At 50.4% G+C, this 18,029-nt stretch overlaps 1 protein-coding gene across 1 annotated transcript in view; it reads left to right on the top strand.

Moving 5' to 3' along the window:
• The window catches only part of TCERG1L (transcription elongation regulator 1 like), a 206,949-nt gene that overhangs the window by 147,574 nt on the left and 41,346 nt on the right, over positions 1 to 18,029 (top strand). Inside the window, exon 7 of the mRNA XM_063103498.1 lies at positions 8,799 to 8,953. Within this exon, the coding sequence (XP_062959568.1) occupies positions 8,799 to 8,953 (155 nt within the window). The remainder of the gene's footprint in view (positions 1 to 8,798; positions 8,954 to 18,029) is intronic.

Here is an 18,029-nt window from a genome sequence, read left to right as displayed (position 1 = left end):
TTATTGAGAGGTAATTAATATGTTTTCCTAGGAATTGTTGATGATGTGGGGAAATTTCAAGGCTACTTGCTAAACAAAGTATAAAATCCATGAGCTTTTGGTTTAAATGACAATAAATGCCAACACCAATGATTAATTAGCATCTTAAAATTATTTTAAAGACTATGGATTATGAAATTAAAAATACATGTATTGAACATTGATGTTAGCATTAGATCATTTTCTAAAAAACACAGATTGACATAGTACAAATTTTATATCAGTGATCTATTAATAGCATGGCCCAAAGTTCTTTTTTTAAATGACTTAGGAAGAGATAAAAGTGTGCTTCAAAGAAGATGAGGGTCACACTGCATCCATCACAAAGCTGACACTTTCAGAAGGTGCCACTTCCTAGCGAAGCTGATTCACGTTTTTATTCTAAGAAGAAATCGTAGTTGAAATGCAAGAGATACATTACACACTACTCAAGTGAGCACGGTGCCTCCACGTGATGTTAGTAACCGTGTCAAAGCACAACGCCAGTGGCTGATTTCACTTTTCTGTCTTGGAGAAGTAAGAGACACTAGAGATACAGGACACGTGCTTTGTAGAGCTCTTGTAGGCATTAAGCATGAGTGACAAGTCTTCGATTCTTTGAATATCTGATTAGTGTTTTGAAATCCCAGGTATACTGCTTGGTCCTCCTGATTTTATGTTAATGACATGTCTTTAACTCTGACTTTATTTGATATTTTAGTACCTGTTGATGACATCTTTTTATTAATTCATAAGCATTAAGTTATTTCATATGATATTTTAAAAAGAGGAGCTGTGGATTCTCTAAATGCAAGTATTAAACATGTTTGACTTTTAAGGAATTAATGTCAAAAACATCTTCTTGGATGAAGTTGGTAGAATTTTCCAGGAAGAAAAGATATTTCCCGAGGCCTGATACATATGCATGATGCTGCCAAGGGGAAGGTAATTAGAAACTACAGTTATTAAGAGAGATGCTGGGCGTGGTCACATCGGAGCGCATCTATTTTTCTTGTGCATTTCCTTGACACGCAGCTGCTGCACTAAACTCAGAGACGACACATCACTCTTCTCTGAACACATCCTACAAAGAGAAACCAAATGTCACTTTGTCCCCTTTGCACAATTGAGTCTTTTATGATGTCAGAGAAGGGACAGGTGAGGCGTTACTTGTCAGGGAGGGGATACTAATGTTGAATTAAATGTCAAAGTGGGCTAATTAAGGCAATGAGGAGGACGTGTGAGGAGCTGCCATTTTAGATCCACGTTTGAGTGGCCTGCAGGACAGAGAGTGGAGCATGCCATTTCCAGCTCTGGTCTCGCTGTGTTTGTGTTAGTCTCTAGGGTGCCTGCTTTACTCCCTTGATGGGCCTCCAGGGTCCCTGATGGTCCCTCGCCTGCATAGACAGGTTAGTGTTTCTGTAGATCTCAGACCTGAAAGTGCAGTCAGAAGTCAGGATTTCACTGCCGTGAGAAATGAGCCTGCGTGGTTTAAGGAGAGCTGGGAGCTGATCCAAGCAGGAGCAAAGTGGGGTCGCTTTGATTATCCATAAAGGCAGACTCTTCCAGAAGCTCTCAGCCATGGTCACGAGGGCTCGCAGGAAGCCTTCTGTTCGCTGAAGAAAGCCTGGGTGACAATCCCACATTGACGGCAGCTTCCCAAGGGCTGAATCCGGTCTCTGCAAGGCAGGACAGACATCGGCCAGAACTCAGGACTAGCCTGTCAGCGCTGCTGACACCGACGGGTGTTTTATCTGGTCGTTACTTAAAATGAGAAAATAAGCTTATGCGAAATACCCAAAGATCTTTCAAGAGTTATGTAGAGAAGCTAAAGTGAGGCTCTTCAGGAGCACTGCTATGTTTTCAACCACACAGCCTGTGTCGATGTAGCGAGCACTCACTGAGGAGCAGGGAGGAAGCTCGAGTCCCCGATGTCATCTCCAGCCCCTCTCTCTCAGTCCCTCAGGGCCTGCTTCCCTGTGCTTGTCACCTCAGGCGGAAGAAGTGGGGAGGTGCTGCCCTGCAGGAGAACAGCAGAGGACACGGTGCTGAGCTGTCAGGAGGCCAAGGCTGGGCCTCTCCCTGGGAAGGGTCCCCTTGCCCAGCTCCTCGAGAACCTTCTATCTAGAATGTTGTTGTGACATCATCAGCTTGACCAACCTTTGCACAAAAGGTGGCAAACCTCCCCATGTCCTGAAGCAGAGATGCAGTCAATAGACACCCGGCAGGTCCCCCGCACGACGCTGCTCTTAAAGTCCAGCACCACATTTGCACGGTGGGTCTACATCCTTGTCCTGAGTGCCGGACAGAACGCCACGTCGTCTGTGTGCCTTTGCGCAGTCACTGTTGGTGGAGGTGGCAGCGGTGGCCAGAGACGGCCGGGTGGGAGAACATGCTTGTGGGGGAGGTGGGAGGAGGATTCCACTCTCTCTCCCTTGAATTTCTCCCCCAATCTGCCAAGTGGATGAGACAGGCTGCTCAGTCCTGCCCAGAGACGGTGGGAGGACGAGGCGGGAGGGAGAAAAGCCAAGTCCCCACAGGCGCAGCCCTTTCATCTCGAGGGGGCTCAGCCCCACTAGGTGGGACCTGGGGAGCGGCAGGCTCTGTCCAGCAGACAGGACGGACGCGCCTGGGCCGGAGCATGTGAGGCAGCACACAGATGGAGCAAGCGACCCACGGGTGCCTTGTGTGGGGCCAGGAGTGTCCCCTCTCTCCAGGGAGCTGCGATTGAAGCTGGGAGAGAGAAGCAGAAACGCCTCCCGCTCCTAGAGCTTGTAAACTTCGGAGTTTGCTCTTTGAAGGGTGATTGTGGGAATCCTTCTGTACAACAAAGCAACCACCCAGTTTTCATCTGATAAAATCCAGACCTTCACATATTAGAGCTGTTCGGTGTATATACGGTACCAGACTTAACTCTGATGCTCTAATTACATCCTCTGGGATATGGGAACGGTTAGAGAGGGGAGAGACTATGGCAGCTATCCAGAAACTATATAGCAGGATTAAAGAAGGGGAACATATACATATTACTGAAAATGGGCATAAAATGATACTTAAAATTAATTTTGCATGTTACAGCTGGCTCCATCTAGTTGAAACCAACCATGGCAAGTGGACGGGCAGGCTTCTCTTGGGGAACCACGATTGCTCACCTGCCAGCAGCTCTCTGGTTCAGTCACATGCATCTTCCCCCAAGCACAGGAACTGGGTTCTTTGTAACTGGACACAAATATGCACCACCATGTTAATTGTCATCAGTGCCCTCTCCTGGGTAATAATCCCCTATTAATTCCCTAATTAGCTCCCCTTCTCCCTGAATTTGGAAGTTCCATGGTGGCAAGTGAGGAAGTTGGCAACTATATCCTAGGCTCTGCAGCGTCCCAGGGTGCTGGCTGCCCCTGGATTAGGATGTGCCGTGTGTCTCCGTACCTAAGCACCAGAGACTAAAAGAGTTCATGTATCTCCCGAAGCACTAAATTTATAACAAAGACTGATCTAGGATCTGGGGAGAATTTGGCCACATAAACATAAATCCTAAATGTGAAGCCTCTTTCTTAAGTTAACAGCAAAGCTTGGAAGCCAGAAAGAAATATATCTCAGGAACTCAGTAAGAAAATGAACGGGGTCCACCGGATAAAGGACCTTCGGGGGCCTTCCACCAGGACTTTTGGGATGCATGTTTTCTGGGGCCTTAGCACACTCGGTTCTTCAGGGAAAGGCGCACACCGGGGGAAAGGCTAGTAGTCCCAGCCGAGGTGCGTGATAACCACATGATAACCTTCAGCTGCTCTGGTCTTTGGTGAATATTGTTTGTTTTCTGTGGAAACCAGGACACCTGGAGGAACTCAAGTGAGTCCTACCATCCCTGCCAAAGGTCAGTCTGACCTGGGCAGCCCTTCCCTTACTTCTTCCAGTGGAGGAGGCCATGTGTCCAGTGTCTCTCCTGCACCATTCAGCCTAGCATCTGGAGAGGCATCAGTGGGGCTCCTAACTCTGCTACACGGCTTCCCAGACCCACTTGCACCAACCCACCTGCCCAGGCCCACCTGCCCAGATTCACCTATCCAGGACTGCTGACTTTGGCCCTCAGCTGGTGATGGGTCGATATGAGGGTTTCAAGTGGCTGCCTGGGGTCCAAGATTGAAATCCTGTGCTCCTAATTTTGAACCATGGTGGGTGTTCAGGAAAGCTGGTGCGTTACCATGAACCACCTGAAGGGCCCGTCTGTTCCTGGATTAGGAAAACCTCCCTCTCCAGGTGGCGGGGGAGGTGGAGGGAGGACTGGGATAAGCTGAAGCTGTTCCCCGTCCCGTTGCCTTCTGCCCAGAGCCTGCCCAGAGCCTGCCCAGAGCCTCCCCCCGGGCACAGACGCCTCCCATAGCCACCTCGCACCCATATTCCTGAGGTCCCCCAGCTCCTAACAATTCTCACATGAAACAGCTTGTCTGCTGGTGGAATGAATTAAACACATGCTGATACTTTTCCAGACCAGTAGATTTTAATTAACTGGACACTGTATGTGAGCATTTAACAAATCACCTTCGTCTTGGCAATGGCAGAGCCCATGCTGGGAGTGGGTGGGTCTTCTTTCTGAAAATTCCAGAGCACAGGTATCCTAAGGAGATGGAGGTTTGGGGGCATGTGTTTGTCACCATATAAACACCACACGCCATCTAGTCTATTGGAAAGCTTCTCAGGAACACTTAGTCCTTCCTCTGTGTGGGATTTGTCTGGAGTGGGGCTCCCCAGAAGCAGCCTCTGGGGCACCGGTGAGCTGCTGAGGTCAGAGGAGACTCTGAGGACAGAGGAGGAGAGCAGGGCAGTATGAGGTGGAGCAAGTTCTATGGGCTGAAGGTATCGCCCAAATGGTGTGATGGAAACTTGACCCCAGTGTAACAGTGTTAAGAAGGTTGGAAATACAAGTATGGTATTTGCCAGGTGGGGCCTTGAAGAGGTGACTGGATGCTTAGAACTGTGCCCTGGTGAACGGACTGATCCATTCGTGGAATAATAGGCGTGTCTGATGGCTTTGTAAGGGGAGCGAGTGAGAAGGTCAGCTCTCCCTTTCTCAGCCCATCCTTGCCATGTGACACCCTGTGTTGCTGTAGAGAATCAGCACCAAGAAGGCTCTCACCAGAGGGACCCCCCCGGACTTTGGACTTTCCAGCCTCCAAAGCTGTAAGAAATAAATTTTATTTCTTGTAAATTACCCAGTTCTAGGCATTGTGTTATCAGCAAAAGAAACAAACTGATACAGTGAGGGTGTGGTCTCAGCTGGAGTTCCAGCCATGCCAAGGGTGCTCTGGACCGTCAGTTGTACCAGAGCCTTGGTCAACTATTTATATACTGCATTGGACGGGCAGGGGCATCTGATGCGGGGTGGGGTGGTTGGTGCACCTGCCTGGTAAAGTTGATCTTCAGGAAGGGGGCACCAACTGTGGCCATGACCAGGGTCCTGCCACTAAACTGCAAAATAAAGAGGAAAGACCAGAGATGCTAGAATTTAGATGGGTGGGTATTAGTCTGCCAACCTTCTTTTGTAAATGAGGACACTCATTGGTGGGGAATCTATGCACTAAAATATTGCAAAGGGACAGACAAGCACAGCCCACACAGGAAGGTGGCCCCAGCTCCTGATTCCTAGCAGAGTTCCCTCCCTCAGTGATTCTAGAGGAGGGAGCACATCGCTGGTGGATGGGGAACCTTGGTGGCAGGACGGCCCACAGCTGGGGACAGTGGCACCCCTCAGTTCTGTCTGCTGTACCTGGACCACAGAAAGGTGTTCTTTATCCTCGAGGTGAGATCAGGACTCCTGGGGAGAACTTATGGGTCCACACAACGGCTGTAAAGTCTTAAGCGGCTACATAGAGATGCAGAGAGCCAGGGTTTCTTCCAGAATTTTCCACTGAAATACAGTCAGATGTGAAAACAACAACCACAACAATCTGAGCAAGACTGTTGCAAGTGGACCCTGCTGGCTGTTGGGCCTTCTGGCTTAGAGCTGTTGTTCCAGCTGCAGCCCAGGTGGAGAAGGCTCCTGAAGCTGTGCATGGTGTTGGGGCCAGAGCTTGCTTCCACCCCTGACAAGCTGGACCGGATACCCAGCAACATGGGAGGAAGGGCTCAGGGCCGCTGGCCTCCTACAGTGACGTGAGCTGCAGCCCTCACAAAGCTGAACTGGAAACGGAGCTACTGTCATGGCAGGAAAACCATCCATCCCCCCTCCCACCAGTCCCCAGAGCACGGACCTTGTCGGGTACTCAGAAGAAGCTTAGCATGTGGCTAGTCGTGCACTTGCACATGGGAAGCTCTCTGTCACCAGATCTGTGTCTGAGAGGAAGGGGCCGAGCTCCTTCTCACCAGCCCACTCTCTGTCTGGAGAGTTCATGCAGTAGCTGAGTTGTGCATAATTTGCAGCTCGGCGTCATGACCTTCACCTTCACACCCAGCAAGTCCTTCTTCTGCCAGCTGGTTTCTGGACTGTGAGGGCATGCTGCCTCCCCCAGACCTCCGGGGGCTGTGGCATCTCCTGCCTGGGCCGGGGTTCCTGTCTAATCTTACCAGCCTTGCTCCTTGTCTTCCAGAACCACTGCAGAGGCCCGGGCAGTGCCTTGGGGACCCCTGAGCCCGCCTTCCCTGAGCCATCTGCGTGTGATGCAGGCAGCGCCAAGCAGGGTGGCCAGTGCTTCTGCTTGTGAGTCCATCTCCCCTTGGGAGGTGGACGGTGAGAATAGAGCAAGTCTCCATCCAGTCCCACCTGCAGGAGAGATGGAATGAGACAATCAGGGAGGGTGAAGCAACCTTCTCAAGGTCACCTGGAAGGTCAAGGGCAGGCCCAGAGCTGGAGGAGATGTGAGCTGAGAGGGCAGGCCACGTCTGCTTCCACGGGTGTGACCGGGCCAGCCATGGCCAATGCCTCCGGGCTTGGGCTTGGGTTGAGGTTGCTGTTTATTGGATGCTGGCACCCAGGACCAAGAGGCGCCAAGGTGCAGCTCATTGCTAAGTCTACCACAGGGCTGACATCACTGTGTCAGCAGGGCTGCTCCTTCTGGAGGCTCCAGGCGAGAATAGTCTCTTTGCCTTTTCCAGCTTCTGGAGGTATCCTGAGCTCATGGCCCCTCCCTCCACCTTCAAGGCCAGGGGCACAGCACCTTCCTGTCTCTCTATGTGAGCGTGTACGTGCGTGTGTGCATGTATATGTGTGTGACCTCTGTTTCCATCCTCATGTCACCTTCTCTGACTCTGACCCTCCTGCCTCCCTCTTATAAGGACTCTTGTGATTACATTTAGGGCCCACCTGCATATTCCAGGATCTCCCCTTTCTCAAGATCTTAACCATATTTGCACAGGCCCTTTTGCCATGGAAGGGAACACATTCACAGGTTCTGTAGGTTAGGACGTGGACATCTTTGGGGCCATCATCCTGTCTACCACACCCATGAACCTGGGTGCTGGACTAGTAAATCCAACAGACCTTCTCTGGGTCATCTCTGGGAAGGGTCCTGGTCTGCCCAGAGTTGTCCGCACATGGGGGCCCAGAACCTGAGCCCTCTGCCCGGCCCCTAGAACGTGGCTAGCTGGGTTGAACATGGAGTGATTTTCCCTGTGCAAAACAGAAAGGCCTATGCTGTCACGGGTCCACACCTACTGCATACACCAGCATGGGGCCAGGTGTGGTAAGGTGTGAGCAAGCTTTTGGGGTCCCAGACAATGGCTGTCACTGCCCCCCGTTGGCTAAGGGTCCCCTTCAGAGGGAAACCAAAAGCTGGAGGTGGATATGCAGGCTGTTTCTGCCCATTCCCATGGCATCTGAGAAACCTGAGCAAAATCACAGAGCCACAAGGACCCTCAGAGGTTAGTGGGAAACTGAGGCCCGACGGGGATTTTGCCCAAGGGGAACCTTCTGGGAAACCCGTACAGAGTACATTCTCTGTAGCGTCCTAAGACCAGTAAGGGGACAGAACCCAAAGCTCGAGGCCGGCCTTTTTGGCATGACCAGCCATGGTCGTTGGGATGCATTGATGTTAGAACCCAATTCCTCTGCATGTTTCCACGTTGCAGACTCACTGTGCCACTTCCCTAAGGAAGGGACTTTTCCTTCTTTCTCTGTTTTATTTTCTTCATTTTTAAAAGTCTTTTCTGATAATCTTCCACTATAAGGGGTTTTAAATTACAAATTATTCCTTCCAGATATTTTAGATTCCCATAGGTGAAAATACAAACCGAATTCTTTTGTCCTTCTAAGAATGAACAGGACACCAGTGCTGCAGCTGCTAGTGAAAGCGGCCTGCTTTGTGCTTCTGCTGCTGGAGGGTAACCATCTGTGTGCTGCCATTCTCCTCGACGCCTGTGCAGTGCCTCAGCGGGGAAGTTTAGGGGACCCCTCCCCTAATTACTGTGTCCCTTGGTCCGGAACCAGAGGTGCCTCAGAGCGCTCAGGGTTTGAATTGGGATTGTATTAAAACAGAGATAGCTGGTGTGCTAGGAAGAGCTCTGACCTTGTATGACCTTGTGCTGCCCGGCTTTTCTGAATTTGGGTGTCCTTACTGGTAAAAGGACTGTCATGAGTATGTCTATCTGTTCACCAAATGTGATAAAATATGAGAAAGATCTGTACTGCTCGCTAAAAAGACAGGCTTTGTTGTTATTGTTTATACTCTACATAAATAACCTTTGCAAATATGTGGATTTCAGTCCTGAAAGGCTTTTTGAATTAGGGTGCATACTGGCGACTTTCTAACTAAATGCATTTGACAGTGACTGAGATGAATTTTCAACAGGTGTGTGGTCTGGACGGGCGATGACAGGGTTTTCTTCTTCAACCCCACGATGCAACTGTCTGTCTGGGAGAAGCCTATGGACCTGAAGAACCGTGGAGACCTCAACAGGATCATCGAAGACCCACCCCACAAGCGCAAGCTGGAGGCCTCAGCAAGTAACTAAGACCTGGGCTGTTTGCATCCATTTTAAAGGGTTTAGGCTGTAGATTTCTAATGAGCATGAAATGAAAGCACATGTTTCCTGGTAATGTTGGAAATCAATTATTAAGGAATCTTGTTCACGATTGCAAGATTTAATAATTAAGTTTTTATAGCACTTTCTGTAGAAACCTTGATCCTTCCAAGCAGTCGGGTCTGGCTTTCTTTTCACATCAAGTAAGGTTGTTAATTCAGAGAAGGCAGTTTATTCCATCAGCCACTCAGATTTTCTTTCCAACATCACCATTATCCAGAATTTTATTTTTGTTCCAAATGTCTTATGAATACCACTTGAGAGGCCAGATGTACACAAATGGGAGTGTACTTCCTTCTGCCTTGCACACTCACTTTAGACCCTTGGGCTAGATCAATACATGGTTGCACATGGATGGATGCTTTAATTCTGCAGGAACCTCTGCACCAAGAGGGGAGGGCATGCTGCTTGGCTGCAGAGGAATGGCAGGCTTGGCAGAGAGGCGGTTACTCCTCACCATGTGCTTGTAAATCTTGTCTCACTGAGAGTCAGAGAAGATCTTTTAGCATTTTCAGATAGGATCCTTTCTGATTAGACCTAATACATTTTTTATTAGCTGCGGTGTTGGGAAAGCCCCACTCCCTGACTCACTGCAGACATTTGAGAGCAGAGGCTCTTTGCCAACTGGAGATACAGAGATGCTTTTCTGCCAGGCCGGGCCAGTGGAAATGGGATCTCGACCCATTGGAAGAGGGTCTTTGTTATTTTTGTGGGGTGTTTATGGTGTTTGTAATGATATTTTGATTCCACATTGTATAGGGCTGACATAAGGTGTCATCTGCCCACACTTGGAGTCAAATCCAGAGACATTTGATTGGAAGTTTAAGAGATAGATAGTATTATAAAAGTTTTCTTGGCATTTGCAACAGCACGAAGAGACATGGCAATGATTGCTCTTGAAAAGCGGTGCTAGTCTTTTAACATCGAGACATGACAGGTTTGATATGTTTATTTCACTAAGATAATGAGAACATTCTTCAGAGACCTTGAGTCACCTGATGTTGGGAAAAGCTAAATGTCCTGGGAGCCTGTTTAACTGAACCTATGAAAATGTCTTTGTATGCAGGGAAAGTAAGGATTGGATTTGGCGATTTTGTTTTCTTTTTTGATCAAGTGGCATCCATTCTTTAAAGGGATATTTTGAATCCTGAATGTAGAAAGAAGTCATTATACGAAACAATCTCCCAAGGTTTTTATTCACGGACAAGATAATGGTGCACAATTTAGGAAGCCCATGAGACCTTAAACTCCTGAGAAATGTTAAGGTACAGTTTATTGTCACAGTGATTTTATTTGCTTGCTAAAAGGCAAATGCCACAGATAGATTCCTTGCTCCTTTCTTTAGCTTGCAGTCTGGTAGGTAATTGGGTGCCGCTTCATTTTTTCCCCCCAAATCGACAGAAATGAGAAAGAAATTAACTTTTTAAAAGTCTACACATAGTTGCTCTCCTATTTTTATTGTTTGGACCAAATTAGGCCAGGTCTGAAGAGAAACATGGAGTTGTTTTAAAACATCCCCCTGGGTCATCTGCTATATGAAGGACTGGAAGGACTGTGGGTGGAGGACAGGGACCCGAATCACCTACTAACAAGAATCTCATTGTATACTTAAAAAGGTAGAGAGTTGAGCCTTGTGTCTAACACACACAACCAGAAATATCTGATCAATTTAGATTTAACATGTCATGGTATCTCGTCTTCTCTCAACTGCATTTTGATGTGTCTAACTACTCTGCCTAGATAGACATGTGATTTCAAAATCACCTGTAGTTACAAAATGATTTTTAACCTTACCTCCTCTTAAGAAGAGAGAGATTCTCTTAAACCAGGTTTGCTTGGGTTTTTTAACCTGAATCGTAAGGATATGCAAATGACCTCAATTCTCAACTTCCCGTTGCCAGGGTAGAACTGATATTCAAGAACATAAATTCTAATTTCCTAAGATCCACCCAGAGAGCTTTGCAGCAAAACAATTAGTACAGGAGGTGTTCCTGGAGAGCTAATTAATAAGGGGCAGAGTTGGTAACCTCCAGACACCAGCAGTGAGTGGCATTTCCCTGTCTGGTCATTCACTGGGACTCATCCAGTGATTCGATCCCTAATTATTCTAACAAGCTCTAGGGAGATTGCCATGGGTGGAGAATTTTGTTTTTCACATTTATTCTGACTGTGAGTCATTGTAGACTTGAATACATCAATACCTATTTCTAGTGTGAAACGGAACAATTAAGCATTCCAGTTGATACCTATTATTTTCAAGAGGCAAATGAAATAAATTAATTGTATAAAATGGCTGCCACACTTAATACTATTAGGTCCTAGTGGTGCAAGTGTGCGTAGCGGGGTATAAGGCACGGAAGTGGTAGCTAATAGCATTAAGTCTTTACAGGGCACAGGATACAGACCTGCCAAAAGAGCTAAGCCACTCGCCATTTGGCAGATAAAGAGCTGGCTTTTTCATTCTGCTGGCATTGCTGAGGAATTCGAGTGAAGGCCTGAATTATTTCCTAATTACCTTGCAGTGCACCTAGACGTTTTAGGGCCCTGGTAGCTGAGCCGTCGGTTGGGAACATGCTCCTGGTGAACTACAGTGAAGCGAGGGGGACCAGGCCTCGCCCCACCCGTCTGTCACGTGTCGTGCAGTTCTGAGCTGTTACACACTCTTCAGTTTAGGGGACACTCACTTTCATTTTTCCACCAGGTTCAGTATTCCTCAGACCTGCCAGAGGCTCAGCTCTTTTGCTGTGTTTACCTGCAGCAGACGGGGCCTCTGCACTGGGACAGGTGGAAGCCCCCCGCCATCTGGCTGATGTACTGTGGCTCTGTCACCCTGGCTGCCCTGCCTGCTCTGTCCACAGCAGGGCACCCCATCCCTTCACTGCGAAGACCGGTGCAGCTGTGGGACGCCTTGGGGCAATTAGACACAGTGCCGTTGGGCCCTTCCTCAGGTGGAGAGTAGGCACGGCAGGGGGGGAGATGGGGATACACACCCCAGCATCCCCATTCTGTCTCCACCCAGTGGCTAAGGAGGACAGGAAGCTGGGGACGAGCTGGAGGGAGGCGGGCAGAGTGCGGTCCCCTCTTCTGGACTGCTCTAATCACATCACAGCCCCAGGAGTGGGTGCCATCAGTATTGGATACCAATTGTGGCTGTAACAAATTGTCACACGGTGGTTCTTCACACACACAGTCATTGTCTTCCCAGAGTCCCACAGAAGCCTCACTGGTGTCTGCAGAGCTGAGCTCTTTCTGGAGGCTCTTGGGAGAATGGATCTTGGCCTTTTCCGGCTTCTAAAGGTGCCTGGTTTCTTTGGCTTCTGGCCCCTTCTTCTTCCTTTGAGGCCAGCAGAGTGGCCTCTTCAACTTCTCTGACCCTGACCCTCTGCGTTCCCTCTTCCACTTTTAGGAGTCCTTGTGACCTGTTGGACTCACCTGGGCAAGGCAGGCTGCTCTCCCATCTCAGGGTGAGGTGTTTAGCAACTTTAATTCTACCTGCAACCTTAATGCCCCTTTGCCACGTAACCTAACACATTCACAGGTTCTGGAATTAAAAAGCAGACATTGGTGGTGGGTGCATTATTCTGTGACCCACCATCTCCGTACCCATTTTACAGAAGGGGACGCTAAAGAAAGGAGTTTATTTAACTCGCCCAGGGTCACACTTCTATCAAGTGGGGAACTGGCATCTGCACCCCAGTGGGTCTGACTCTAGATCTGTGGGGGGCAGCCTGGCCAGGCCTCGTGTGAGCACAGGATAGAACGCTGGCCCCCTCTGTGCCCCTCACAAGTAACCAGGTGCGGGCAGCCTTGCCTCTCACACTCCTCGTCCCCATGCTGTAACAGAGGTGGCAGGGACAGCACTCGGTTTCAGTTGCTCTGTACACATTCTAGTCATTTATACTCAAGACAAGTGTAAACAGAGAATCACATGCATTTCACCGTGCAGATTATAAAGTCGTCCCCGTGAGTAAATACAGCTGTGACTGGTGAATGGGTCACTTTCCCAAGCACTGTTTGGCAGGGACAGGATGCTGGGTCTCCAAATCACAATGGAACTCGGTGGCCAGCTGCTCAGTGAGACCTGGGTCATGGAAAGTGGAAGTGCTGGAGCTCTCCAGAGTGGTGAGGACATGGCCCCTTCCATGCAAGAGGATGCAGGTGAACGTGTGAGACTCTTCCCACATAGAATTCACCAGCCCCAGGCACTGCAGGAGGAATCCTGGCCCTAACATGGGACCTGTGTCCATATCTGAGCACCGTCTGCTGGCTTCCAGGGCCTAGGGCTCTTTGCACAATGAATGCATCAGGTGACTTGTTTTCTAAGTTTCATTTTAGTTTCTGTAAGATGACACCCAGATAAGGCAGATGAGTAGAGACAGGTTATCCCCAGGAGAATCCCTTATAGATTTTCAGGAATTGGGGTGGGGGGGACAGTGCTTCTTTAACTCCTGGTGGAATTTGGCAGGTAGGGGAGGAAGAGACAGGATGCGCGGGCATGGCACAGGTGTGATCTGCAGGGAGCTCCAGTAATGCTCACCTTGCTGTGCTCGGCCTCAGCAGGGCAGGGGCTTAACCAAGATTCCAGATGCACCACTTAATTAGCGTGGATAAAGAGCCTATGTCTCCTCTCTGTGCCTTTGGGCCCACCTAACTGTTAGAGACAGCATTTTGTAGTGTGGTGTCCCCAGAGCCTAATGCTTCCAGCCGCCACACGCCTCCTGGGTGAGGATCAAAGGAAGGAAGGGAGGGAGAGAGGGAGGGAGGGAGGATTTAATTCCCCTCTAAATCAATCATTTATTTATTTAGGGACTCACGGTTGACCAGGTGCAGGGCTCAACACTAGACCCAACAGTGAGCAGGTGTGGACAGGAGGCAATGGGTCGTGGGTGTTGGGGAGACATGAGGGGCAGTGGGTGGACGGAACCACGTGCCTACCCAGCCCAGAGGCCACAGTTTCCTCCTCAAGGAAGGGTCACTTGCACTGTACCCCAGAAGTTGGGGATGAGGCAGGCAAAGGGTGTGCTGCAGGCCCTGAGGCAAGAAGAAGAGGGGCAGGCTTGGGGATCCCCATGTCCCCTGTGGTTGAGCAGGGCGGGGTGCAGCCTGGGGAGGCCCGCAGTGGACACCAAGGCGTGGGAAGCCCGGGAGCCCCTGCGGTGGCAGCAGCATCGTCAGTATAGCATGTCCAAACAACCTCAGAGACGTCCCCGTTAGGATTATTGGCCAAATGCAGAACTTCCTCCTGAGTCTCAGCTGGGAACCCTAGCCCAGCACAACAAAGTGCCCCTGTTGGGTTCGTCCCCCAGTCAAGGTGGCCTGTAGCCACCTGCGCAGCTCTGTCCAGGCTCTTTCTCTTCCTGAGCTCCATATTCTTTACACTTTTTTCTGAAGTCAAATGCAGCCTGGTGTCTGGGGCTGATTCTGGTATCTGTGGGTGCCTGGCTGGACCTGCCGGCTCAGTGCAGACAAAGCCACTGAGCAGTCTGATGGCTTTGACCCACCTTCCTTCACACCCAGAACCTCTTGTCCCCCAGTGCAGGCTAACACTCCCCACCCGCCTCTCCTGGCAGGAGCTGAAGTCCAGGTGACCCTTGCTGCCGAATGACCTTGAGTGGGGTGCCCTGGCTGCTCTGACATGGGGCTCCTGTTCGGCATCCTGTCCAGATGCCCACCACCGTCTGCCGTTCTCACCCAGCTCTCTCCAGATGCTGTCTGGGGCTCCTGCCTGTGCAGGGGAACCCTGTCATCTCACCCCTCTTTGTGCCTGGAAGCCCCAGTCCTGGGAGAGCGCTTGCTCTTCCTCCCCCCGAGGGTGCCCAGGTGACGCGTGGAGGGGTGTTTGGTGTTGCCATCCTTCCTACTTTCTCATTCACAAACACGAATCTTAGAAAGAACAACAGAACACTTTGCGAGTGAAGGACTCATCTCTTGTGGGTCTCGTGGATTTCAGATCACGCGGAGGGAGCCATCTGCCTGGCACTTCATGGAGAGGTCCCAGGAGATGCAGGCCACCCTGCTGCAGTGTAACTCTGACCGTGCGGGGCCAGTGGCCTCTCAGCCTGCTGGGTGGCGCTTCTGTGCCCATGCTGAGTGTTGAGGGCGGGCCTTGCCTGTCCACTGGCCTCTGCTCCTGGCACATGCTCGACACCTCGCTGAGCACGCAGACCCCCCCGCAGAGCACGCAGACCCCCCGCAGAGCACGCAGACCCCCCGCAGAGCACGCAGACCCCCCCCCCCCCCGCACAGAGCACGCAGACCCCCCGCAGAGCACGCAGACCCCCCCGCAGAGCACGCAGACCTCCCGCAGAGCACACGCAGCTGTGCGTGCAGAGTGTCCCGTCAGCCTCAGGAGCCGAGTGAGGTCTCCCTCAGGGCTGCCTCAGCCGATGCCACGCTGAAGGTTACCACACTGAAGGTTAGTGACGTTCAGGACTGCAGACAGAGCACCGTGTCACTTCAGCTTCAAGTTTTCTGACTTGCTTTGTTTGTAGACAGTGAAACAGCCTGTCCATTCACTTCAGAGCGGCATCCCGCTCGTCTGAAAGCCCCGTCCGGGGCCAGCTCTCGGCCGTGAAATTCGGGCTTCACCAGGTTGGAAGGGTGTTTTGGAGGAGCTCTGACGTCCTCTAACTGATATATTTCTTTGGATGTAAAGGTCATTTAACCTGCTGTTAGCCTCTTTCTGCCGGATCCTTGCAGATACCCCCAGAGCTCCTGTAAGACTCAGACCCCAGGAAATAGCTTATCTGAGCTAGTGAGAGGATTGCTCCCGATAAGCAGGGGACCGTGACCTTAAAGTGGGCTGCGGGTCTGAACGCTGACCCGCGGAGGGTGCTCAGGAGTTGAGCGTGATTGCTGCAAAGCGGGGAGCCCCTGCCGTTCAGGAGGGACGTGGGGATCCGCCCAGTTCACAGGCTGCGGCGCTGTCCTCCCGGGCGCCCTCAAACTTGCCGGGTCCCATCTGCCTCGGGACTCACCACACACCAAGGACATCAGCTAACGGCAGGTGTGCCTCACACACCAAAGTTCAACTCCTACGATTTTTCAGTAAGTTTTATCCAGAGATTGTGCGACCCTTTCTAAGAAGACGTATGGAATAGGTGCCATCCTTCCCACTCACGGAGGGAAGACATTTGGCTCACGGAGACTCGGAGGACTTTGCACTGGTGAATCCAACTGACTTTAAACGTGCGTGCGTGTGTGTGTGTGTGTGTGTGTACACACCCTTGTAAGATATACAGGGAAGTGTGTGTACACATCACATCAAAGAAATTGGCAAGCGGTACCTGTGTTCCGCACCTTGCTCATACCACATCTGGGGTACTTTCATCCCTGCGTGTTTAGAGCATCTCTCTCCTCTCCCTCCCCCCCTTCTCTTTAACTCCCCCTCCCCCACTTCCCTGCGTCCTCTTTGCCCCCCACCCCTCTCCCCCACCCTTGTTGGGACACGGCATGACTTCATCAGACCCTCCCCGCTGATGGGCTTCTAGGTCATTTGCTTGTTGGTGCTAATACACATAATGCTGGTAAGAATATCTTTGTGCATATATATTTATCTTAGGAGTGTTTTTACAAGTGTATCTATTGTGTAGTTTCAGGTCATTAGAATTGCAATGTAAAGAAGTACATGCACTTTAAATTTTTGACAAATATTGCTAAATCTTCTCCCAAAGAGATCGCTCCATGCACACTCCCCTATTAGATTCTGCATCTCTCCTCATCACTGTAGGTCATCAGAACTTAGTTTTTAAAACCATCTCTGTCCCAGTTGGCACTCCTTTTATTTGGGTGGCATTGAACAGTCTCTCTCCGGTTTGCTGGCCACTAGTTTTGTTGTGTGTCCCTGTGAAAGCCTTCAGCTTTAGTCTTTTTTATTCAGTTGTACAGACTCTTGCAAATCAAGGATACCAGGGCTGGGCTGTAATACTATTCCAATGTTTGTTTTGGTCTTTTGATTTGTTTTGTGCCACGAGAAGAGTTGTTTTTGATTTTTTTTCTTATTGAGGTAAAATCTACGTAAATGAAGTTTAGCACCTTAACGATTTTAAGTGTAAAATTCATTGGCACTAAGTTTATTCACAGTGTTGTGTGGCCATCACCACTGTCTACAGCATTTCTAAAGCTTTTTCACCATGGGAGAGGGGAGACCAGGAGGCACAAATGAGCAAGTGCCCAGCCGCACGTGCAGGGACGCTGCTGGGTGTGGAGGCTGCCACCGGGAAGGCTGCACGAGGGCCACCGTGTTTGAATTGCTGAGTGGGTGCCCTGGGACGGGGACCGGAGGTGCAGGAGGTGGAGATCCAGGCAGGAGTGGAGCTCAGGAGCAGCGAGGGGACAGGGACAGTTGGAGCCATGGAAGTGTTCATGTCAAAAAAGCTACAGAGAATAAAGGGACAGACCCTCAATGTCTTTTATCCCCTTCCCAAACACCTTAATTTTCATAAATAGTCTTTTCTCTAGACCCGTGCCTCTTAACTGGGGCAGGGGCAGTATGCCTCCCAAGGACAGGTGGCAATTTGGGGAGACATTTCTGGTTATCACAGCTGGGAGGGGACGCTGCTGCAGGTATCCAGTGTGTAGAGACCAGAGATGCTGCTAAACATCCCAGAGTTCACAGGACAGCCCCGTGACAAAGAGTGACCCAGCCCCAGATGACAGTGGTGCCAGGTTGAAGACCCCTCATGGAGAGCCCTGAAACCCTCTTGGGCTGTGTCTTCTCACCTTCCATGCGCTGAAGTCCTAAATACCCCTCACCCCCAGCACTACCCTAAAAGAAGCCCTGATTCCTGCACCAGCTTCATAGTTGAAAGGGTGGCATTGTCTATAATGGCTCTTTTCTGGTGGAGACCCTCACAGAGTGTGTGTGAGGAAAGACTGCTGGCCTCGTTACAACATGCGGGGCTGATGTGTCTACAGCCAGGTCCTGCTTAGGAAGTGCTTGGTGGCCCCATAGGCTGAGCGGGTAATGGTGAGGCTGTGTGCATGTGTAGGACGTGGTG

The sequence above is a fragment of the Cynocephalus volans genome, chromosome 7 (genome assembly GCF_027409185.1).
Source record: "Cynocephalus volans isolate mCynVol1 chromosome 7, mCynVol1.pri, whole genome shotgun sequence".
NCBI classification, from domain to species: domain Eukaryota; kingdom Metazoa; phylum Chordata; class Mammalia; order Dermoptera; family Cynocephalidae; genus Cynocephalus; species Cynocephalus volans.
Note: the sequence above shows the minus strand (reverse complement) of the source record. Positions and strands in the feature narration are given on the sequence as shown.